This window comes from Ixodes scapularis, unplaced genomic scaffold (assembly GCF_016920785.2).
Source record: "Ixodes scapularis isolate PalLabHiFi unplaced genomic scaffold, ASM1692078v2 PGA_scaffold10__122_contigs__length_95168666, whole genome shotgun sequence".
NCBI lineage: Eukaryota > Metazoa > Arthropoda > Arachnida > Ixodida > Ixodidae > Ixodes > Ixodes scapularis.
Window position 1 is genome coordinate 40612128 of NW_024609836.1, and position 25916 is coordinate 40638043.

Below are 25916 nucleotides of genomic sequence, written 5' to 3' on the forward strand. Positions count from 1 at the left end.
ATTTAAATTTACAGCCCTTGTATCGAAAAATAAAAAAATAAGAAAAAAACTTTTTGCAACACTTTGTTACCTTTTTTTCCATATTGCATTTGATTGTATGACACCAGAGTTTTATCCCCGATTAAAATTTTTGTTTAAATTCCGGAAGAACATATGGAAGTGGGTGTTCTTCTCATGAGCAATGTTCTCAGAGATACAGGAGCTAACAATGCAGTTATGGGTTTTATCGGCCTCCACTTAAAACGTATTGCTTTGTACTACACGAAGCTACAACTTTCAAAGAGACGAAAACAAAGCTGAAACTGATAAATTTCAAGAAAACTAACGCATTTCGGAGAATAAAAAAAAAATATGATTTATATCGTGGCTCTCCCCAGCTCCAGTGTATGCCGATACGTCATCGTCTACGGAAGAGAGCGCCAATTTGTGTGGAAGTACATCATTGTCCAACGAAACTACAACTGCTAAATCCACGCCTCCGCTCTCCGTCGCATCTGTGCCCACGGGGCCAATGTCGGGTCGATTGAACAAATTGCCGGCGCGGATATGGGGCAAGGGCGGCGGACGCGCGTCTGGCTCGACCGGACACTGGGTGTCTGTCGCCGACCTCCAATTACGTTAAAACAGAGACACGGGCAATCGGTACACGATTTTCAAAACAATACGCGCCGTCAAACAGGGACAAAAGTAGAGACAGGACACGCTTCGTGTTGTACCCGTCTCCCTTTCACTCCAGTTATGCACTGAGAAATTGGGCACGTCGCCCTTTGTTCCAGGGACATTTGTCTGAAGTTCGGGCACCGCTTTTGCGAGATCAAGAAACAATCGCCGGACGAATTTATCTCCAAAGTCCTACAATGTATGGAACGCAGTATTTAGGGAGCTATTGAACATTGAACAAGACATTGAACAATCATTTTGACAAGTGAAGAAGAACCTTTATTTTTATCAATTTCCCCTATAAACTTGGCGAGGAATCTGATTTGGTGAATAGCTCGCGTGGTGTCAATTTACCCGCTAAATTTAGCGGGGAAACTAAATGTGTGTATAGGAACGTTACGTCAAGTCCCGTGGCGTTATTTTTCCCGCTAAATTTAGCGCAAAATACACGGACGGACAAAGCATTGCAATTAAGGGTTCTGTTAAAAAAAAAAAAGTTTAAAATATAATTGTCTTTACCTCCAAAGCCCTGTAGTGCTTGCAACGCAGTATTTAAAGGGGAGTTGAAGCGCTTTTCAAGAAATTTGAGCTAATTGCGGACTTCCATAGCTGTTGCGTCTGGTAAATTCAGTTATCGCACTTCACTCGTGCAGAAGTAAACGTAAACAGCAGATTTTTTTTTTTTTTAATGCGAGCAGTCATTGCCGCAAGGCACACGGCGAGCCTCTCTGCCGCCTGTTATCTGTCCAAAGCATCGTTGGGTCATCGTCGGAATCCGCGTGCAAGCTTAGTGGCGAGCAGTCTTGTACACGTAACACGAAAAAAGTAAAGATTACAACTACAGTTACCCTAGGTTAAAAATTATTTAATTAGATTGTTCGATTACTTGAGAAGAAAAGTGATTGGCTGTTACTTGGAAAAAAATGAAAGCCGTTTACAACTCCCTGTAGCGCCGAATTAGAGCGCAGCTCTTGAGGAGGAGGAGGGAAGGGTACTGAGGGTCGCGTGTTCTCGGGGGGGGGGGGGGGTCACTTGACCCCTCCCCAGATATCCCCCAAGGTCACGTGACCCCTCCACCAAATAGCCCACGGCGACGCCGCTCAAGCCGGAAACGGGCGCCTAATGGTACGTTTACACTTGCGGATCCGCCAGCGAATCCGCCCAGCTTTTGCCGCTGGGGCGAAACGCTGGGCGGAAAACGCGGCGGCGAGCCGTTTAGGTCCGGGATCTATTTCTGCCGCCGAACGAGGCGTTTCGCTGACCGGATATGCCATTCTTGCGCGGCGCGACGCTGCCTACGTCACGAGTACGCGTTCTTCCGGGAGCAGCAACGCCGGGAGAGAGAGAGCCGAGGCGGGAACTCTCGCGCCTTCTCGTCATATTTGACGAGACGTTACGGGAACCGCTGCCGCAGGCGGCGCTGCCGCCACTGCTCGAAGGAAACAGATGTAAACGCAACCCGCTCGTCGCCGCCGCCGCCGGGTGCGGATCCGCTCCCGCGGCAGCGGATTTCTTCTCAGGTGTAAACGTACCATAAGAGCCGCGCTCTAAAAGTAACCGTTGCTTTTCCGATTCCTTGGGGTTTCGAAACGATTAATTTTTTTTTTTTTCTGCCGGTGTGAAAACGAATTTTTTCGCGAGTCCAGTATTAGACTACAATCACCGAACTATTAAGTACTTATCTCTTTAATTCATCAATTTTGGCAAACTATCCTCTAGTAGGAGACTTGGACTTGGTTGGAAACTTTTACAAACGAGGACGCCATTAGGAATCGTAAGGAAACGGGAAAATAGCAAGGGTTCCAAGTAATTTTATTACTTCCAGACGGTAAACCGATTTCGGTCGAGATTACTTTCTCATAAATGTATAAAAAGATTACAAATTTATTTTAAGAGCTAATCGATTACGAGTAATTTGACTACTTGTAATTAGGGTGTGCATTTTCCGGTTTTAATCAAAAAACACCGATAAACATCCGTCGGCGACGAAAATATAAAATCGATTAAAACCGAAAAACACCATTGGTTGGATATTTTCGCCCTGGTTAAAACAGAAAAACACCTGTGGTTGCTAGTTTCCGACCTAGCAAAACCCTTCCCCCGTAGAGGTTCGTCAAGCGTGTTATCTCGTGGATCCTGCATTCTTCCAGTGTTTATACATGGCTTGCAGGTGGCGCCAGTCCGCCCTCCTTTCTGGGGGTCAAAAGCGTCTAGTGAACGCAGTGGAAGCTAAGCTCTCATACGCCTTTCCCCTATTGTATGTCCCATGGCCCCCTTTTGTGGAAAAATTAACGCAGTAGAGGGTAGGCTCTCACGTGCCTTTTTCCACATTGTGTCTGGCCAAGTGATGTCGGTGCAAGCCATGTTTTCAGAGGTTGCTGTGGTTCCTGGAACACTGCCAACGTCCATGTCGTACAGGAGCGTGCGTTTTCATAATTGCGGGTTGCGAACCGCAAGGAACGTGCTGTCATGACGGCAGCACGTTCCTTGCGTGTAGATGCAAGCATCTCCACGCAAGGCATGTTTGCTTGCATATACTATAATGCTTGCATCTATTGTAATAACCAAGTGTGAGAAATAGTTGCTTCCTAGAGAAGTGTATGAACTATGTGAATAAAATTGGAACTCTCTGTCTGTGATCAATCGCTTTTTTTCACCGATAGTCACCGATTTTAGCCTCGTCGTGAGACGCTCCACCGAAATACACCGGTGTTTTGAAAATAAATGAACACCGAAAAACATCCGCCGATTTTTCTCACAAATATACACCGGAAAGTACACACCCTACTTGTAATGAGTACCGCCCGAGACGCCACGTTTGTCAGTTTTTTTTTTCTCTCCGCTGTGACGCTTGGCAAGCCGCAACGTGCGGGCCTACCTCGAAATTTTAATTGGTGATTACGAATCTTCTACAAATAAAATTGAAAGAAAACTTAAGACATATCATTTCAAGTGCATAAGTTACAAATGTCACTTTTTCGTTCTTTTTCTATGGCATTTTCAGTTTTTCCTTCATTGAATTTGTTTAAAAGACATCAATCTGTCGTTTCAGCGAGTGAAGAAGAACATGTTTTTTTTAATTAATTTCCTCGTTAAACTCAGCTGGGAAATTGACGTCTCGTGAAACCATGGCTTGACTACGTGACGTCACATCATGTGGCCACCACGTGTGATGTCAGCTCACGGGACCTCGCATGAACTAAATTTAGCGGAAAAAAATTACGTAGCATGACCCGTTGTTAAGCAAAGTGCTCATGTGACGTGACCATTTCACTTCTTTTTTTTTTTCAACAGTAAAATTAAGCAGTAATCCTGAGTGAGTGACTAAGAAATAATGTATACAAGCATCATAGCTTAAATTGGATACTCAGGAAGCGCTGGCACGATGGCTAGCTTGTTCGCCTGTTGACGTCACAGCCTGGCGCGTGCAACATGCAGGAGTCCCGGCACCTGCGTACTTCCGGGTGCCGTTTCTGTAATGAATCGAACAGCTGGAGCGAGTTAAAAGCTTACAGTGTTTGTTTTTTTTCGCCGACATTGGCCTCGCCGTTGAGTACATTGCACGCCGGATATTCGATGACGCGATTGCAGGCGTCAGCAAAAACAAATGTTCTCTAGAAAAAGAAATATTACAACATTTTTTATGCGTGTGCGTGAGAAAATATCATATGCACACAAATAATAAAACAGTTGTTCCGTCTTCCTCTACAAAGGTACAAGAATGTGCGCACGTAACCTTTCCTAAAATGTACCTATGCTCGAGTGTATTCATTTTTATACATTCGAGCGCAAGGAATGGGACGAAATGATGGGTCTAACGTTTCAATAGTCGCAGGTGGATTAAGGAACGCGGGTAGGGGTCTGCGAATAGTGGCTGAAGCGAATGGAACGCCGAGCTCTCTTTGGCTCTGATTGAAGAATAGTGAGTAGACCTCAAGGCAGCTTGCTTCGAGGTCTACCCACTATCCTTCAATCAGAGCCAAACCAATCAAACCTCAGCGTTCTCACGTCACCACAACTCCCGCAAAAAGAAGCAGACCAACTTCCGCTCTGTATTTCCAAGCAGCTTTGCTTCATACGTATGTCTGCTTCGGACATGTAAACATACAGTTTCTTCTTTTTGTATGATCAATGTGACAGGACGTCCATCGTACAAGAAAGAAACACGCTTGAAAGAGTGTTGCAGACTGTCCCTCGTATAATGTAATAGCGGTGGGACCGCGGCTTAAAGTTCAAGCCACGATCAGCCCAATCCTAAACGGAAGGCGTGGCTTATCATGTTCATGCTTCGTGAATGGTCGTTTGGCGCTCGTATTGGCTAATGTCGCCATCTCATTGGCCGCGAGACGATAATGTGATAAAAAAAAAAACGCCAGGCGACGTTTTTTTTTGTTTTTTTTTTTTTACTTTCCGTTATTTTGGGCCGACTAGACTTTCTGACGTCACACCACTGTGGTGGCGTTGCTGTCAGCACTGCGCATGCGCAAATGCTTTGCCTTACGCGAATCTCGTTTCTGCGCACGCGCGGTGCCCACACCCGGTGTGGGCAAACGCGGGCTTGCTTATAAACAGTGTGTTAGTGCATAAATACACGATGTGCTGCTTGCGCGAGCAGCAACGTCTCTTTTGAGACCCTGACTGCGTAACGGTAAAATTTTATTTTTTTCTTTTTACGAGGGGCGTCTATTACATTCTAGGAAATGCCTGCACGTCTACTTACCCGCAAAACCCTCGAAGAGCCAATCTCTGCATTATCTGAAATCAGTTCAGCGAAAGATAAGGCAGAACATCTGATTAGAGCTCAAAATTAGGTCTGCGCTGTGTCATTACGCAATGCAAGCATGACGCTTTGCATCGCGTAATGACACAGCGCAGACTTCATTTTTTAGGTCCAAACAGATGTTCCGCCTCATCATTCGCTGAGCTGATTTCATAGATCGCAGAGATTGGCTCTCTGATTCTTTGGCGGGTAAGTAATAAGCCTAAGATAGAAGCGAAAACACAGTTTGTTTGTTTTCATTTTCCCCCATCCCTCCTGAACGTCAACACACTCAACACATCGTTTCCAAATTATTTCATTCCTAAAAAACAAAACAAAAAGAGAGAGATCGTTGTTACGTTCCTGAAAATAGTGATCTACTCATCTACTGCCTCCTCGAGGCCATCATGATTGAAAAATCGGCATCTGCAAAAGTTTTCTTTTTTTCCAAATGTTGAAACAGGAAGAAGTTACTGGGGGGAACGGGGGGGGGGGGGGGGGGGGGGGGCAGTAGGCTAGAATTCAGTTGTTCTCAGCCATTGATGCTTTACGGACCCCTTGCGAATCGGTGGAGATGATGGAGGACCCGGTTTGTGATGAGGGGAAGGGAAATGGTATAGCTTAATTATGATAATGATTTATTAAGAGGATATAACAATGCGTTAGTTTGGCGCAGTCTTCTCTCATTGAGATAAACACGAGAAAACTCACCCAAAAATTGGAACACTTCACAACCCGAAAACATACAGCCTTTTTTGCCTGGCTTCACTGATGTGGCAAGAATTCGCGGACCCGAAAAATGCCATCGCGGACCCCAAACAAAGGGTCCGCGGACCCCCATTTGAGAACCGCTAGCTAGATAATTGGTGACTTCAAACCCGCATTCCCGTACGGTGTCTTGTGCGAGGTGAGACGTGTGCGCTGGAGCATTCTCGTGAGGAAGCAACATTCTCTCGCATAATTTTCTTCGGCGTTTTCATTTTTTTTTTTTTTAATTTGATGGCCAAGAGCGAACAGATTAATACTTGGGCGTAATAGATCCTGTTATCGTAGTTTTGGCTAATAGGTAATCGAAAAGCAGAACGCCAAACTCATCTGAATAAATTATCGCTGTGATCTTGCGCGCAGAGACTATCTGGACTTTTACGGGAGGGGGAGGATTCTCGCGCGTCCAGGCCATGCTATCTTGCTTGCTCTCGGGATCCCAGTGATTGGCCCAGGTTTCGTCCCCCGTCATCAGCCATCAGATAAAGCAGCTCTCATCAGCATTCATCATTGCTAACTTTTCACTACAACGTTCCACCCGATGCTTCTTCATTTTAGGCGTAAACATTTTGGGATCCCAAAGCGCACCGACCTTGGGCATACCAAAATGTTCGTCAAAAACCGTTTCCACAGACCCACTACTAATGCCAAATCTCTATAGCAACCTGCAGAATTGTACCACGCCTATGCATCATTTCCACTTTGCGACACATTTCCTCACTGGTGACTTCCACTGAACGACTGGCCCGTGGGTCGTCTTCCAAAGACCCCGTGCTGTGCTTAAGCAAAGCTGCCCATCTTTTGAGAGTAGCATACGACGGCGCACTCTTCCCGTACGCAACTTCATGCGCTCATGGATACTTGCCGACGCTGTTCCCTCTTTCACCGAAAATTCGATCACGACATGGTGCTTAATGCTGCCCTTGGCTTCAGTCATTGCCCACCTGGAGAACTTCAACGTAAAGCGACGGGAGATCGACTGAGAGTGGAGAACTACGTGACCTACAACTTTTGGTGCAATGAATGACGCAGTGTTCCTGCAACATTTTTAATACCGTCAAGTTATCGCATCGTATTGGCGCTTAGAAATTATCGAAAGCCCCTTGCAAGAAGCGAACGGCTGATACGCAGGATAGCACGAATTATCTGAGAGGCGCCAGTTTGTGCCGGCGAAAGGTGCTTCGTCGTGAGCGATGATCCTCGTTACTTATGAAAAAAGTATGAAGGGGCTATAGGCGGGGCAACTCAAGCAGAGTTAAAAGCAAAACGTCACGCCATATACACGGTGTTCGATTTTATTTCGAAGAGATTTACTTTGAAAAATGCCGTAAAAGGCACATTAACACGGTCTGTGCAGGTGAGTTATACGGTCACGCGGGCATACTACAGAGGGATAATCGTCGTTATAAGTCAAATAATGAACTAAAAATTATTAATTGACTTTTGAATTAGTGAAACAAAACATGTGGTTCTAATTAGAAACTTCCAGAGCACAATCTTAAACCCCCAAATCATTTCAGAACAAAAACAAATTGAAGAGCGTGGTAAGCGCGTGGAAGCGCTAAAGTTTCCATTCGTGCAGCAGGCTACAATGTCCGTCGCTGTCCGTCTAAAAACGCGGATGATAGATATTATTTTCACCCGCGTTTAAAAAAAACAAAACAAAAAAAACGCTATCGCATTAAAAAAAGTTTTGCGCTGTGACACTGAACATGGTGAATCACCCTTGTGACTGTCACAACGCAAACCGCTAATCACTTCGACCTATGCAGGGGGCTCCGTAGATCGGAGTGGTTGGCTCTCCTAAATGCTTTGTGGGAAAGTGGACGCTCCAGATTGCTGAGGGTTAATGCCTAGGGCCTATACGGAGCGCAAGTTCGTCTGCTTCTTTGGCAGGGGTTATGGTGGCTTCTGAAGTACGCTGAGCTCTGATTGGCTCTGATTGTAGGATAGTGGGTAGAACTCGAGTAGCTGCCTTTAGGTCTACTTCCAACTATCTTTCAATGAAAGCCAATCGGAGCCAATCGGAGCCAATCGGAGCTCGTCGTTTCGACGCCACCACAACCCTGGGAAAGAAGCAGACGAGCTTGCGCTCCGCTTTGAAAGTTTACGTGAATAGTAATTCAATCGGAATAACGAAAATAAATATTTCAGTTTTTTTTTTTTTTTTTTTTTTTATTACAACCGAATTTAAATTTTGCCATGGATAGTAAAATCTCAATTTGATTCACCGAGTTCACATCCGCGCGCAGAAAAATCAGTCAGCGTACAAGGGCTAGGTGGGATCAAGAAGCAAGCGAAGCGGGCTCCTTTTTTTTTTTTCTTTTCTTTTTTTGCCCTGGAGATAAGCCGCGCAGATAACCTCCGAAGGAAGCGAGTCCGACGCTAATCCCGCAATGAGGCTCTAATGAGCAGAGGTCTCCGCTCGGACGACATCTCCTCCTTCGTTTCGCCGTACGCCTGGGTCTATGGAATGAAGAGGTAGGCTCTCCTGCATGCGCCCTCTTGGAACGCCCCCTGCTCGTTTCACCGCTGCGATCCTCACCACAGCCGCCGACAGCTTAACAAACGCTTAAGGAAATAACGTTATCGTTTCAAAACGAAGGAATGAATCGTGAGTCAACAAGCATTATCGTAACAGACCAGTCGGTGGCTATGAACTCTAAGTACCCAAAAGTTTAGGCAGAGACTTGGTGAAGAGTTAATTGCCCATGTCGTTGACAGCGGCCTTTGCGCGTTGGCAACTTTGTGCTGTCAATATTCGTTCAAGAGCACGAAGAAATGAGAACAGGTAGAAGCGTATCTTTCTTACCCTTATCATAACTGAACCTATCTGATGACTAAAAGAAAAAGCTTTAAAATTTTCCAGTAAAAAAAATACGGGAGTCATTAACGTATTTTTGTTTCCAAAATCTCGCGCTGGCGTAGTACGCAACATTCGCCCAATCGCTGGTATTCATCGTTTTTTTTTTTTCGTTTTTTTTATATTTTTGGCAGCTGTTATAGATACGAGATCTATTCTTTAAGAATAGATTTCGAACCAAAGAAGAAAAAAGACGGATAGCTGAAAAAACACTGAGCACAACACACGCAACGCTTGTTTGTTACTATTGCAGGACTGTCCGTTGGAATGGTCTATACATTTCTTGCACACATGCATGTACGTGAGCCAAGTGGAGCTCAGGTTGTGGTGCTCGCGATGTGTGTCGTTTTGCATTCCGCAAACTCCAAACTTTGCACAGATTGATTATTTTATTGATTGAGACTTTTTAAATGGAATATGGCACAAAATTAGTAACTTCAGAAAGGAACACATATACAGGGTGTCACAAAATGAAATTTACACGGTCTTTTTTACCGCAAAAATAAACTAGGCATCGCCGAACGCTCATTCTCCGCCCAAAGGTAGCGCTAGAGATCACAACCAGATGCCAAAGTTTCAGCCCGATCCGATAACTTAATCAAAAGTTATAAGTGATTTTCTGAAAATATCAATGGGAAAATGGCGGCCGACGGAGTTTTCGAATACATGTGGCTCTATGGCACCAGAAACCGAAAACGGGCAAAAAATGGGCTCCATTTTCCCAATGAAATTTTCAGAAAATCACTTATAACTTTTGAAACAGGCATCAGATCGGGCTGAAACTTTGGCATCTGGTTGTGACCTCTAGCTCTACCTTTTGGCGGAGAATGAGCGTTCGGCGATGCCCAGTTTAATATTGCGATAAAAAAGGCCATATAAATTTTCTTTTGTGACACCCTCTACATTGATCAAAAATTTAGCCGAGTTTGAGCTTTGCTTCCCGCTCTTGGTCACTCTCCCGAGCAGTGCCTCCAGCTCTCCCAGCCAGCTGGGTTCCAGGGAAGGGGCATTTTTTAACCCTATCTCCATAGACCCTTTTCAAAAGTTCATCAAGCAACATTGGCAGCCGCCATTTCTTAGGCACGAGGCACGTGATTGGATCCGAGCTTTGCGCGGCTCTCGTGTCCAATATATGCTCTGATTACGTGATCAAGCAATAGAAAACTCTGATAATTGCTGCAGCAGCTACTAGGTGGCGCACTCTTTTGATAAGGGTCCATTCACGCTAGCCAAGCTTGGGCTGTTTACATGGATGCAACCGAAGCGCCTCCTCTTCTGCCTTATCGCCGTCCTGTAATCTCGATTTAGTGCGCGACGGTCGCATCCATGCAAATGTACCCAAAGAGGGAAGCGGGCCACTTTTTACAACATTTAGATAAGAAGGTTGTAGCGCTGAGCTACATCACCTATGGAGGGAAACGGGTGCCGCTGATTGGACGCGAGTGCTGCCTTGGTGTTCGGCCGAAACTTGTGTCCTCACTGATTGGATACAGTCTCAGCCGAACGCTGACGTAGAGCTCGTGTCCAATCAGTGCCCAGCGTTTTGCCCCTTTAGGTGTCGCTGAAAATTCAGCACTGCTACCTTGTTATCCAGGAGGCGTTGTTTTGTACAAGCGTCGAGGCGATGGACAGTCCCCCATGTGTACAAGGGCGAGTTCTGGAGAAACTCTATGTAGGTCGCTGCAACTGAATGAGAGAACAGTATAGATATATACCTGACGATGTGGGCATGCAGCCACAAAGTGTCAAACACACTGCAAACAATACGGAGCGCAAGTTCTTCAGCGATGATGTCAGAACGCCAAGCTCTTATTGGCTGATTGAAAAACAAAATAGTGGGTAGACGTCAAGGCATCTAGAATTGAGGTCTACCCACAATCCTTCCAATCAAAACGTTGTCAGAACTCGGCGTCGCTCTGACTTCACCGCAACGCCTGCCAAACAAGCAGACGACTTGCACTCCGCATAAACTTTAAGAAATCATCGGTTTGTTATCGTTCGCGGTGCCTATAAAGATGTGAAGGCCGAACGGTGCTTTTCAGATCACGGGAAGCACTCAACGGCAACGCCGAGGAACGGTTGAAGCTCCGCGATGAAGGAGACATCCCGGCCGAGTGCTTCGACCTTCAAGAACTACGGTAGACGCGACCTCCTTCCTCTCTCTTTCCCCTCTTGCCTTTTTGTACGATATATGCTAGATAAGGCCTTGGGGCTAGGCTCTCTACGTCATATACCGAAGGTCAGCCCACGGTAGAGATTGGACCTGAGGACTGCATCAGTTTTCGGCTCGGACTCGTGTTTCAGTCATCGAGGACACGATCCAATGCCGAACGCTGAAGCACAGTCCGTATCCAATCTGTGCGCGGACCTACGCCATGCGACGTAGAAATTCAACTATTGCGGCCTTATCATCAAGGAGTTGTATATTCCTCACTTGCGCGCACCAGTGGGGCCTTTTCGATTTTAACTTTCTTGGCGCCGGCTGTATCTGCGGTTTCTGCGTGTAATTCCACCAAGTAAGCTGGATATTGTTACTCGTGAACATCAGCAATTCTATCTTCTAGGTCCTCGTACCTTACATTAAAATTTCCATCTTCGTCAGCGACCGCGTGCCCGACATGCGTCTCTCCCGGGTTGCTTTTGATTACGTTCGTATTAAGTTTCAAGAATGTATGAGTGCAGTACGGGGGGCCCGCTCTTCCTGTAGCTGTGATTCCCGTTGCCCTGTCACGTGTTGACTTCGAGCCAACGTAAACAGGCAGCAGTTCACTGGACAGAGAGGTTACAACTTAGAGCTATGGTTCCACTCACATTCATTCAAGTGCAATTTATGGTGGGAAGTTCAGACCACGGGAAGTGACACGCCATTTACACGGCTGGCATAAATGCACCTTTACGTAGGTACCTCTGCAATCGGCAAATCAACCAGCGCTACAACATCTGCTCAAAGCAGCGCGACTGCTTTCACAGCTCCAGGGGTTCTACTCTGGTCCCTCGGCGAGAAAGTCGCCGTGATCGCGGGCCGCCACAATAGGCTACCACCGCACTTGACGTTGGCGTTGTTCAATCACGGCGGTCGGCGATCTGGCCGACTTTCTCGCCATGTGTCCAACTTGAAGCCCCATCGCCGTTTGTACTGGGAGAGTTCAGCAGTCATGTGGAGATGCAGGCACTCTAGCAACCACGGCTGAGAGTCTGGCAACCGGGAAAAGGCGTGTTTACTCCTTCTTGTCTTATGGCCGCATAACAAACCATGATCGTCGCTCGATAGGTAACACGCCACGACATGTTATCACAAAGTAGGTTTGCTCCTGAAGGCCACAAGCTCCGCCCATTGACAAAACTCTCTGGGTATTATAAATGGCTCTGGACAGTTGTCTGCAGGTCAAGCAAAGCGGGACACTTAAGCTTCTCCCACAAAGCACTTCCTTCTTTCCACGTTAGCACAGCGAACGCTGGAGAGGGAACGAGAGAGGAGGTGACTCCACTCTTCTCCTCTCCAGCGTCCGTTTGGTTAAAGAGAAAAAAATAGAACGCTTTGTGCAAAAAGCTTTTCCTTCTTTTTTTTTTTTTTTTTTGCAACAAACTATAGAGAGCATGGACCATTTCGATAAATGTGACCTTTCAGTGCATGATACGGTTGTTGGATATACCTTTGCTCCCCGTAACTGAAGACCCAGGTCTTGATTGAGTTCGTCGAAAGGTGACTTTAGACACAATGAAGCGTGCCACTCGTGAAACTGGAAACGTAATGGAATGCTCCTTTGAATGATTTGTGAGATCACTTTTTGCGTGCCCTGGCAATGAGAATGAAGTAAAGACATATTTAGGTCTAATAAAACCTCGGAAATACACGTCTGAGGAGCATACAGTAAGGTTCTTTTAGAAACATCGAGGCTACAGCTACAACGACCTGAAAACTTGTGTTTCATTCACTTCTGGACTATTTCACATTAAAATGAAAATTGTCTACTGGGTGATAAAATATTTCCGACGCTCGGACCATTTGAGTTATTTTGTATTCGCATGTTCCCAGAGTACTGTACTGGGAATCATTGGCCTCCCCTCAAGTACACTAGGCGCATCTCATTTGATACAACTCTTTCCGATTAATTGATAAGATAGATAAGATAAGTTTGTCACGGATGGAGCAAGCTTGACGAGCGTAAACCTGAAAATAAATTAAAGGAAAATCCATTGGTGGATCTTTAGGTAATGCGTTAGCATGATCCTTGGGAAACGCCACACATGAACCTTTTCGGGAAACGCAACCTGCGTTCAGATTCGCTCCAGCATCCGCGCTAGGATTGGCTTCCACCCCGTGACGTCACCTCCCTCTCACCCTTGTCCTTCACTGCTCTCCTCCTCTCTACGCGGCGCGCTTCCATTTCCACTGTGTTGTTCATAGACGGACGCCGCCAGCTTTTCCCTGTCATGCGTGTGGGGACTAAAGGCCCTTTCACACTCTGCGACAGAGTAATACCGAGAGAGACCAGACCGGTTTATAAGCCTCTTGCGATGTCTGAGGACCAGCTCCGCTGCAGCGCATCCGGTCCTAAGACGTCGCAAGAGGCTTATAAACCGGTATGGTCTCTCTCGGTCTTACTCGGTCACATATCTGTGAACGGCGCTTAATTATAACGCATTAATACATGGGGAAGGGCACGTCGCTTGCATTTCATCGTCGTATGGAGGATTATTGCTGGCGGGCGGTCAGTCGCCGTTGCGGCAACTGCTTAGTGACTGATCCTACATTGCAAACACGTGCGCGTTTGCAGGGCACGCAGAATGACAATATAAATGGCACGGTCCATTCTGGCATCTGAACTGCGAGCTGCCAGTTCGCAAAGGCCAACATTGGGTAATCAGTCGGCACGCACAGTTAGCGTTGTGATTCGCGTTATGCCCTATTCGTTTCGTTTAATTACCCGTAAGTAATTTGTAATCATCCCCTGACCTCCAGATCAAGTCACTTAACATGCTTCGCTGCAAACAAGTCTTTTTGTTTGTTTGTTTTAGAAATCATTATTTATGCATGACTCCAGGTTTATTATTTCAAAATTATATAGATACGCAATTAAACTGGTTTCTAAGTAATCAAGTCTTTGTTAACTTCGATAAAAAACTAATGTCTATCAGAAACTCGCACACACTTATACTTCTACATCACTGTTTTTAAATCAGGATCGTGGTAAGGACATCTATGTCAAGAGGTATGAAGCCAATGCTAAGTACTTAGGATTATTTTTTTACAAGTACATGAGTTGGGAAAAACACGTGTAGCATGTCAGAGAGCGATAGAGAGTTACTTCATGTTAACAAAAGTATTTTCAGAATACTTAACAATATTGCATACGAATCACAATATGAGAACTTAGAACCACTTCAGAAACACGTTTGTCTGAACACAATGCCGCTCGAGAAACTGTAGCAATTCGTTACTATAACAATTATTCGAATAGCGATTTCAAGAAACACCTAAAAACAAAACTTCTATGACATAAGGACCACTGCACTACCACGAATACATACCGATAACGGAAAGCGTTTATTAAATTAATATATACCCTATCACCTTAATCAACTTCCGCGTGATTTATCCAGTCCTACATCACAAAAGGAGGTAAAACTATTAGTAAAAAAGCGGTGCTTTCACAACGATAATCAAGACACGTGAGACATCGGTTTTACAGACTAGCAGTATAGCATTTTAAACAGATACAATATCTACATATCGTTGTGTAATGTATTGTATACATGTATTTTTTTTAAACACTGGTAAAAGTGTACATATTATCTGTCCATGTTCTTCCGTTGTGGCATGATTTGCTCAGCCAATGACACTGTTATTTCTTTGTCTCTTTTTGTTCTGTTGTTGTTCCTATTATGTATCTTACCGCCAGACGCGGTAAAAAAAATAAAAGATAAGAAGAAAAGGAAAAAAGGTATGAACGCGAAGCTGGCTGCCGGGTTCCGTCCCACAAGCCCCTGTGGCTTTCACGGGCCCGGTTGAATGCATTGCTTTAAAATGGAGTAATAAAGATATTACACTTAATTTTATTATTTATCGCCATGTTTCCGTGGGCATCCTAGGCAACCACTTTTACTCTAAAAATAAAAAAAAAACGCTCATAACATTTGAGTGAGCACGTTTAGCTCTGAAACTTTGGCATCCGGTCCGTACCGGTAGCGCCACCTTTTGGTAGAGACTGAGCATTCAGCGGCGCGTTGTTTATTTCTGCAATACTTTTTTTCTTTGAAGGGGGGGGGGGGGGGGGGGGACACGCTGTATTTTGAGCACGAAGTTCTACGGAGAGAGGGGCCTGTGTACAATTCACTTTCTCATCACGCCCTCGTGAGCCGGCCTCATGAGCCCGGAGACATTGCAGTTCACTCGGCTTCTCCGACGTGCTTCCTTGCTCACTTCGAGCTACGGTAGTGACCCGGCCATTCAGAAACAAAGCGGAATATATCATAAAAGCAAACCCGAGACGCTTCGCCTCCTCCCCTTAGCAAAGAGAGAAGCGCTTATCAACGCACACATCCCGGACAGACAACTACAACTTGTTCAAGAAATAAAAGAAAAGGCGACTACAGCATGTTCGAGTTCGACGCTACGGTTGGCGTGCGACGACAAGACAAAAAGACGCCAACTCGTAAAAGCAGAACGGCGGGTCGGAACATCATAAAAGTCCGGCCGCAGTATCTGCGCCGTAAAAGGCGATCTGTCCGCGCTTGAGACCCAGAAAGACGTGGACCGTCTCGATTGCTAGGATTTTGCCGCTCGTGTTTATTTGTCCCGTTTTCCCACAGTTTGTTCCTACGTGGAAATTTCGAGCAATGCCCGGGAAGTCTGTTCTTCTTGTGGCAGTTCGTAATTTCTCGCTGAATTACGTACCCCAACATTTGCTCTAAGGCCGATCGCAGCCGACAAAGTCAGTGAAGCAGCGCCAAACGTTAATCGTCACGCGCTAGTCGTCTTTTACAGTGTACACTAACACGGCCCTCATAAGTGTGAACGAGCCCTGAGTGTGGCAATGGGCAAAAGCTTTACGCAGTCGCTGACGACTTAGAAGGGCACTGGGCATGGCGAGCCCAGGCATATTCTCATCGCTCCGCAACCAATAGGATTAACGGACTAGCCGACACGAACGCCAGTGAACCAATAACAAACGAAAATCAGGAAATAAAATAAGCCCCGCCCTTTGTTTTCTTTTTTTTTTTCTAATCTGTAGGATTGCAAACTTTACTAAAATTTAAAAAAATTAGGTTGTTTGTCTGTTTTGAAAATTTTGAAAGCATTTGAAAAGTGGTCTCCGCAACAGCGATCCAGCGATCGCTTGAAAGATACCGAGACAGATAAACAAGGGCAACAGTTATTCGCCAGACAGTTCCGGTAGTACTGTTACTTTATATTATTTTTGAAATGTTCATGAGACCTTCGTCCATTTAGCAGATTTTTGACTGTACGCATCTGGCAATGGCGATAGTCTTCAAGGCTGTATTGTATTTATTGTAACGGTTAACTTACACCCAACTTTCGTCAGTGATGATATTATTATAGCTGAAACTAGGCCGAGTTGGTAAGACATACTTGAGAATAGAAACAGCGAAAAGGACGAGAGACCGGACGAAGAAAGACTCAGACACAGCGCTGTGCCTGTGACTATGTTCGTCCTTTGCGTTGTTTTAATTTTCAAATATTATAGTATATTGCACAAAACTATGTCCATATGGTGATGTAGTCGCGGTGGCTCGGTTGCGCATTATACAAGTTCCATGGTTTTCGTTGACTAAGGATGTGGAAATGTATTAACCGGGAAATATGCGATGGATGACATGAAAAATTGTCTTCTTAGCGGGCACGCACACACTGCACGAACACGTTTCAGGCAACAGTAAGGTATCACTTCTCTGTATTAATGTTTTCAAAACTCTACGTCGATATATTTGTTCCATTTATAGCTATACTACTGGACAGTTCATCGTGAACAGCAGAACAATTCACATTTGGTGTGTGCTTTTAGTGCAATGCAGGCAGTTTGTCAACGGATAGAGGTAGTAGACAACCACGAGCACTTGTGTTTTCTCCAATTTTCTCCCTTGCTCTGTTACCGCATCATTTTTTTTTATGGACTAACAAATCTAATCTGGTATATTCCGTTTAATCCTCCACCTCATGTCTGAGAACACTTGCTATTTTTTTTTTCACGTGTAATTAATGTCAATTTTACCGTATGTTGCAGAAATTTGCTTAATTGGCTCGTTAAAGGGACCATGAAATCATTTTTCAACTTCCTCCTTAGCCTTAATCCTCGACTCAAAAGCGAAATGAGAAATCACGCGGTCGTGACGTGCTTGGACACCGGAAGTGATGACTCCAAGCTTCCGACGTGCTTTTTAATCACGCCACGGAACTTGGCATTCGCGCAAGTGATGATAAGTGCTGTCACGGCACTCTCAATGGCCACGAACGCGAATCCAAATGGTCGTCGACGGATTGATTGGTAACGAGCGCATATGTCCAAGTGACGCAGTGCTCGTGTCCAATGCGTAAGCTGGGTTCGGCCGACGTGCTTGGGTACCGCGGATGCATTAGAATGAAACGGCGGAGAGCTTTCGGTTAATAAAATTCCAATGTATATATCCCAGCCCGAAATTCATTTCATGGTCCCCTTGATATTTAAATTAAACTGGGTCTCGTTTCGTTTTCGTGTTTTGCTTTTTATGCCAGAAAACATGTTTCCCAAAATATTTTTGTTTGTTTCGAGCCCTTCCATTACTAGCTGTCAGTGACTCTTGCCTTTTAAAATGGCCGTGTGACGGAAAGCGGTTCAATGACCGCAGTACGCTCAAACGTATTGTCCTTCGGCAAAACAACAAACAAATAACCTTAAAGGCACTGAAGTGGGTTCTGAGATTGTGTATTTCTTGTGATAACTCAACCTACAGGCTCTAAGCATCCTGAAAAGAAAAAAAAACAAAATTACTCTTATGGGCGGTCGATTTCCCTAATGAAGGTCTCAGCAAAGATGGTGGCACGCCCTTCTTTCAGCGCTTTGGTGCAGGCACCAAGGCGCTGAAAGCAGGCACTAAGTAAGGCGCGCCGTAAGCAGTTGCTGTATTAAGTCTCCTACACACAAAGATTTTACGTTTTCTGTCAAAATATAATGCGTCTGAAAAGACCGATGATAGCAGCGTTCGGAATCTCCATGTAATTAAATATTTTCATTGGTAAACATTTAGAAAGGTAATGGGACCCGAGGATGGCCTCCCCCCCTTCTCCCCCAAAAGGAAAAAGTGCCCGCGACGTCTTGACATCTAAAAGTGGTCGTTTGTTATAGATCAAAGCCCAACACACACTATGCCATGAAAACTGAAAGCTTCAAAAAACACTTAATTGCCAATGTAACATGGCAGGGAGGTAGCAATGTTATCTATCAGCTTTCCTGGGCTTGGAAGTCACGCTAAATTCTGCTAAATTAAGCGGGAAAACGCTTCCCCTGAATTTAAGGAAGTAAAGGAGGGGAGTAGGACGGAAAATGGGGGCGAGGAGGGGGGGGGGGGGGGGTTGTCATGCCGCTAAACTTCATGTGTTGCAGTTCCGCGTTACACCTAATTCCAATGTATATATGGCGTTTTTTTGTTTGTTTGTTTGTTGTTTTTTTCCTTTTTTTTAACAAACATTATTGTCAGTGCTTTTTATGCAAAGGTGCCGCTAATATGATTTTTTTTAAAGCATGGACCTTAACTGTGCAAGATGTAGGCCGCATCGACCTTTACGACAAAGGAGGAACAGAGGAACACCGCCAATGGCCTGCCCTTTAGACGGTTCGAAGACGGGCCGTCGCCTTGCGACATCTCCGCGGGCGCAGAAACTTTGTTCAGAGCGTACAGAGAAGTGCGACTTAAATAGGCCTTCGACTGAAATACTAATATTATCGCCAAATTGTAGCTTATAGGGTGTGAGATATACGCTATATGTCATGAGGCCGTTATTTTATGCTTTATATGTAACCCCCTCACCCTATGCACATTTTGCGTAAAAAAAGGCTTCGCCTTGGCACCACGTCGGCCCTCAAAGGGCTGTAGAGCATTGTCACTTTCGGCGAAGCTGAAACAAATAAGCCACACATTTGTTTCTTTTTTCAGCTCGACAGAGGTAACGTCCAAGATGCCGGCAGCTCCGGGGCCCGAAGACCGGTAAGCAAATTTGTGTTGTCTCTTAGATAAATAAGTAAACTAATTAATTCATTATGTATTTCGCATTAGACAACAATGTAAACTGCAGAAACAAAAAGTCCAAATAGCATGACGATTATTCCGCAGCCTTACAATTGGCAAGCGGCGACATGCCACCAACACCCTACAACAAAGACAACTATATGAGACGTCTCGCACAAACATGTACACACAGAAAAAAAGGGTATATTCTTATACCCTTTGTCATACATAACAGCCCAAAAACTTCGTTCGACGTACAGCGCACCGACGTTGAACCGACAGTACCGAATTCAAAGAGGGGCTTGATAGCCCCTCCTTGATAACTTATTAAAATGAATAATATACGTGTGACTGACTGCAGAAAAAAGTAATCGGGGTTTTCTTTGCACTACTGCAAAACCTCAGTGTTTTTCTTTCTGTATTCTTTGATACGTATAGTTTAGCTGTTCAATATGTTATATTCCACCGTAATCATGCCTCTCGTAAAAGTTGGGGCCGTCTGTTCGACTATAGGGCGCTGTACGTCGAAATGAAGTTTTGTAGTGTCGTATATGACAAGAGGTAGAATGGCTACATTCTTTCTTTTTTTTTTTTTTTAGTCTATAGTACGCGAGAGGTACGCGCGGTTAGATACACGGCTCCTCCACCACTCCTTCAGCATTTGAAAATACGAGGAGTGCTTAAATGTGATGACTGCGCGCGCTGGGGGTCAGATTCGAACCGATTCAGTCCTTCAGCACCAGAAGTGATGATCGTGTTGATGGTGTTGATGCTGGCCTATTTGATGGGAATGAAGATGATGTTAATCTTAGGTGTAACAATAACGGGCAGATATCAAGTGTCAGTGAGTACATTTGGTAGGCTTATACCTCTCAGCAAACGAACAAACCATACAACACTAATGAACCCGTGTCGCCTTGCACGATAGACCCCTGCGGACACTGCGAGTAGGGACAATCGAACTGGCACGTGTGAACAGATCACGTACCCACACGCCCAGGCGTTGCATGCAACTCTTCCCGAACGTCATGTAACATTCACGTGGCATTGGATTGGCTTGGATGGCTAGTTACTGTCCGCTGCACTTCATGATAAGGTGAAACGGAGTATAATGCAGAAATATATAAAAAATAAGTTAAAGTACATAATGCCTCTACAAAGGTTTCATACGTTTTACAACGACACTAACAAACTTGAAAAGGCCGCTAATGACGTCAGCTTGCCCGGTACAAAAAGCCAAAGCAGAACTAGACGCGAAAAGTCAACCTGCAGTTGAACAATGGCTCGTGGGTAGCCGTTAATTTTTTGTGTCTGCTGTTTTGGATTTTGGATACGCTCGTACAAAGTTTTCAAAGGGGCCGTGCAAAACGATAGTGGGCGGTAATGTGTCTCACTTTACACGAGCCGACTGGCACTAGTGGGAGAATAGTATACTCGTTCGCACGCATCGCCAATGAGCAAGAAGCTTTTGTCGCGGAATAACTTCAAAAATAGAAGCGGATCTTTTTTTTTTTTTTTTTCTTTTTTTAAATAAGTTATTTGCAAACTCGAGAGTAAAGTCGTGGGGATTGCAGCGCTGGCTTTGTCAACAGTGCGATCCCCAGTTTCTTGTCATCGAGCTTTGCGATCAGCCGCATTTAAATATGGTCACCGCGGGGGTGACGATATTTAAATGCCGCTGATGCAGTGGCCACTGTCACTGTGTTAGCATTCGATTTTGACGCGTGACAATCAATGCTTCGACATGCATTTGGGTAATTATTCGTGCGCTATCGCTAAGATGACGGGAATAGGCCAACGTTAACAATGTGTGGAACTTCACGCGTGCCTTGTGATTGGCCAACCCCAGCGAGTGGCTAGGAGAAACATTGGCGGCATATAATCGGCAGCAGACCACGTGGCCGCTTGTTCTGGCTGTAAGTTCAAAGGGTAAAGCCTGTTGTTTTTTTGTTAATAATATTATTCTGCGATTGCTATTCCGTGGAGAAAAAACAAACAACTTACGCGTGTTCCATACATAAGTTATAAGCGTCAACGAACAGTTTTAAGCTGTATTTACTAAAAGGACAATAACTGTTGCCTCGCGCTCTTAAAAGTGCCAACTTGAAAAAAACGTTACCCATAAAAAGCAAATTGATGGGCAAGCGGGCAGAAGTATTTAAAGAGTCACAGACAGAGTATGTATGCTCCCCGAGGTTTTTATTTGAACATGACCTATAGGAGCCAAACTACCCATGATAAAATTTGTGTCTAAATTCGTTGTCTTTCCGCCCGAAAACAGCCGGTCGAGAATCGGCCGGTTTCAGTCGCACTCACTTTCTTCTTCATAGTCACGTGGCGTTCAAACTATGGGTATCACATACTGTATTCGAAGTCGTGGGTCATCTAAGGCGCACAATTAAGATTAAAAATATAGAAAGGAATACGAACCCCATTTCTGTGGCCACCAAAAAGCTGCAAACACGTTGATCTGACAAAAAAAAAAGTTGCACACATCAAATGTGCTCGTCGTTCTCAACATGGCGACGTACCGCGGGCATACCGAGGGCTGGACGATGCGATAGCGGTGTACGACGGACCAACGTTGCGACGGATGAGGGGCAGCTGCTTCGGACCTGTCCTTCGTGGTACCGACCGATCAATCTTCAAGCGCAGAACATCCAGCGGAAGTGAATAAAAGTGCGAAACAATCGCACGATAAACGGTGCACGCAACTTCGTCGTCTGCTTCACACGCCGGACAAGCGGTGAAAAAACAAAACGCGGTCGGGTGTATTACGTAATTTCCGGCCATGAGCTTCCGTGCTCGTGTTTCGGTTTTGGTTTTGGACAGTTGAGTCTTTTTTTTTTTTTCTGGGCTTTATTAAAGTTATACGTGACTATGCAGCAAAAAATTCATTGGGTAATATCTTGACTCCATATTAAATCGCCTGGCAGTAAATAAAAAAAAATATTGGGGGAGGGGAAGGGATATTCTAGCAAGACTAGACGGAACAAGTCAACCGGAAGATTAATAATGACTCATGGGCAGGCATTGTTTGCGCTTGTCCTTTTGAATAAATTCACGACGTGTAAGAGGGTAAGCTAATGAATAATGTCACACAAAAAGCGAAACGGAAGGACAAACTAAGTGCGTAGCTCAGAAGAAAATATCATCCATGACCTTTCCACTAAATGCCACAGCACCTTCGTAAGTGCGGTCAGGTCACATCGCATCTGCTGTGGGGATACTTTCAAAGCGGAAAATTAGTGAATGAATGAACTTTATCGCGATGATGCGTCCCAGTACTCCCGGGTGGAGCCCGTAGTCCGGAACCCCGTAAGTGGCGGCTGCCGCCTCGGCACGGTCCACCAGCCATTGCTGGCCGGTGGCGTGTCATCGGTCAGCCGCTCGTCCCAGGAGCTGGAGGAGGGGTTGGAGATAGGCAAGACATAGGGAATGACCTGGCATTGCCAGACCTTGTGAAGAAGAGTGGTACGCTCTCCGCAGTGCGGGCACTCAGGCGGACCGCGGAAGGGGAACGCGTAAGGGTAGAAGAGGGGCGTCGGGAAGGTTTTGGTTTGGAGTTGACGCCATTGGACTCCCCGCCTGCGAGTAGGTGAATGGTAGGGACGAGGATAGGGAAAGTGGTATGCCTTGAAACGTAACGTCAGCAGAGGAGTACGAATGTGGCCAGACAAAGTGCGACCGTTGCACTGTGGTCTCTGACGTGCAACCTGACGCGGCAATAACTCACTACAAGTAACCTAACGACTTCTAGGAGCTGTTTTTTATTTATCAATTATTCGGTTACTTTCCTATATTTGGTCATTTTTATTTTATTTAATAATTCCAAAGACCGACGTCTTTACGATTTGGATTTATTTTACCTAATGTAAAGAGTTGAGCGATCCAGAGGATGTGAGAGTATCAATATTCCTCAACAAGACCAGTTCACTTTTGTGGCGTCGCCTTCTGTGTGACATATCACGCAAAATCAAATAATTATTTTCTCCCATCGTTCGGTGAGAAGGCATTCTTTTATGGGTCAGTACAGGGAACCCATTACAGGGAATCTACTTCTCTGCGAATTATGAACGTGTGCGATGTGAAACAATGGAACAAGGTCAAAGAGCGAGTGCGTCAGCTTGGCAGGTAAAACTTCGAGTATATTTAGAGTTTGGAGAGCAAAACTTCGTGAACATCTGAAGAAGTTTATCTGAAGTGCGAACTCCAAATAACTCCAAAAACGTTCTTGTCGAAGAGCAAACGCCAACGACGCAGAATCCTCACCATAAATTCCTCTTGCAAAGTGACAGTTGACAACTTTAGCTGGTTATGTAAGGCTACTAAAACTATACTCAATTTCACCAGTTGCGTGCAGTAGAGGCGAAGCCAGCGACAAGCAAGGGGATAAAGGACAAGCATTAGGAAGGCTGGGGCTTACAAGAGAAACCTCCTTTCCTCTCTAGCGTTCCTTGTGCCCTTCCTTTCTCCACCTCGCCCTCCATTGCTCTCCTCTACCGTCCCACCTTCCTAGTCCTCGTCCTTTCTCTCTTCGGACGGCGTTGCCTTCGCCTGCACTGCACACAACTAGTGACACCGAGTATAGGTACACCATCTGTTTTTGTTTTATTGGTTTGAAGTAACCATATACGTTCGCATAGATCAGAAATATATAAGCGTTAAGGGCGAGTGTTTTATTCGAAAGTCCTGAAAGCTACTTCATAATACCAAGCAATATTATGGCCAATTCTATACCTAGTTCGGGAAATATTCTCATGAACCTATCTCTGAAGTACACTCAAAGACCTTCGAAAACTTAATTAACAGAAGCACAAATCAGGCGGAAGAATTATCAACCCGCTTGCCCGCTTATTCAGTTCCATTCAGTTCCTTTTATTAGCAGGAAGGCGCATTTCCGTTGTCGAAAATCACAGATAAACCACAGCCTGTTGACTACTTTGGGTGGGTATAAAATGAAATCGGTCGTCTGAAGTATAAAGTGAGCGACGCGATATAATAAGGAATACGACTGAAATACTAATGAAGAGAACGAGAACAAAATTATTAGCTAGAAACGCTTTTCAGCACGTCGCACTAACTCTTGCTGTAACCAACTGACAAACCGCGCAACATGTACGCAGCGAGGACAACGCTTCTTGAAGGGGTTCTCCGGCGATTTCTTGAACTACCTAAATAAATTATATTTTCGGAATCGTCGGTCTGTGCCCTTCTCGGTATGGTATTTAGTATCGCGAAATTAAGAATAGTTACTTTGGAATCGGCAAGTGAAAATGATGCCGCCGAAACCAACATTCAAATATACCCGCGCTTTCCAGTGCCTTGACGTCAATGGCAGGAAGTCTTGCCAGTGGTGCGGGCCGTCTAAAAAGTGGACTATGCCGAGCATTTGTTTCATGCTGCTGCTCGGGTGCTGGAGCGAGCTTTCAAAGCATTCATTTGACACCATGAAACTGCTTGTATACAATTGGGAACAAAGTCTACGATCAGAGGAGTGAACCCCTTCTTTCCTCTGACGTCACTTTTTCATTGTTGCCTCTACAGACTTTCACTTTGAAAAACACGGTAGGACCGAAGGTGTAAATTCATCACCATCGCGAAAAAAATATTACTATGGCCCATTATTTGGATTACCATTTCTGCGATGTTCCTTGGGGTGTAGCAAATTTTCAGGCAAATCGGGAAATATCAAGAAAACACCGGACTACCCCTTTAATGATGTAGTCCCGTTTTATTTTGTGCAGTGGAATGACCATGAGATTTTCGGGTTCCCCTCCAGGTACCACTTCGTGAGCTTCACCATGTTCCTGTTTGGTATCGGATCTCTACTGCCCTGGAATTTCTTCATCACGGCGGATGACGTGAGCTCTCTTCTGCATCCGCGCAACCCTTCCTAGGTGTCAAGGCCGTAGTGCCGGATTTTCCACGTCACCGGGGGGGGGGGGGGGGGGGGGGGGGAGAGAGAGAGAGAGGGGGAGGGGTTGGTCTGCACAACCTCAACCAGAATCAGTGCTAACACCCACTGATTTCTATTGTAGTAGGCTGGATCGCGGATCGAGAGCCTGTCGGTGTCGCCACCGGCGGCCATTGCTTCACACCAGGCAATACACGCAAGTTCATGGCAGAAACGCACAAAAGTAAGAATATTCAAACACGCACGCTGTGCTCGGAGGCGAGTATTATATGGTGTGCTGCGATCCTTGTGTGTTTGGCGATCGAATCGGTATTTGTCAAACGCTCGAACGCCGATTAAAAAAATCAAACGTACCAGACCACGTACGGCTAAACTGGCAAGCTTGCTCTCGTATTGGAGTAAACAAAGAAACTTGCCGTCAATGAGACCGTCATCGGGAAAGCCCAGAAGTTGATGAATGAAAAAGAAGTTCCATCTCGACAGCGACTTTTCGGAAGTGAGCGAATTCCGCTTAGCAAAGCCTTCGAGCTTGTCGTCTGCTAAACCCAACGCAATGAAACCGCCACCGACTCCGCGGTAGCTCTAGGTAACTCTCGCCTCATTGAGCTGCACTACATCTATCCCCAGCGGAGTCACTCTCGACCACAAACTATTTATGTATAAAAACTGCGAGGACTCTCAGTTTTAATGTTTGTACGCAAGCTATTTGACGGGCTTATCGAAAAGCA

General features: G+C 45.3%; 1 protein-coding gene across 2 annotated transcripts in view; it reads left to right on the top strand.

Annotated features, from left to right (window-relative positions):
- The window catches only part of LOC8031802 (equilibrative nucleoside transporter 1), a 101915-nt gene that overhangs the window by 32736 nt on the left and 43263 nt on the right, over positions 1-25916 (top strand). The window contains exons 2-4 of one of the 2 annotated variants that reach the window (XM_029986557.4): positions 11090-11185; positions 19200-19250; positions 25054-25135. In XM_029986557.4, the coding sequence (XP_029842417.2) occupies positions 19222-19250; positions 25054-25135 (111 nt within the window). In that variant the 5' untranslated portion in view covers positions 11090-11185; positions 19200-19221. The remainder of the gene's footprint in view (positions 1-11089; positions 11186-19199; positions 19251-25053; positions 25136-25916) is intronic. The other variant, XM_029986556.4, reaches the window with a different exon arrangement.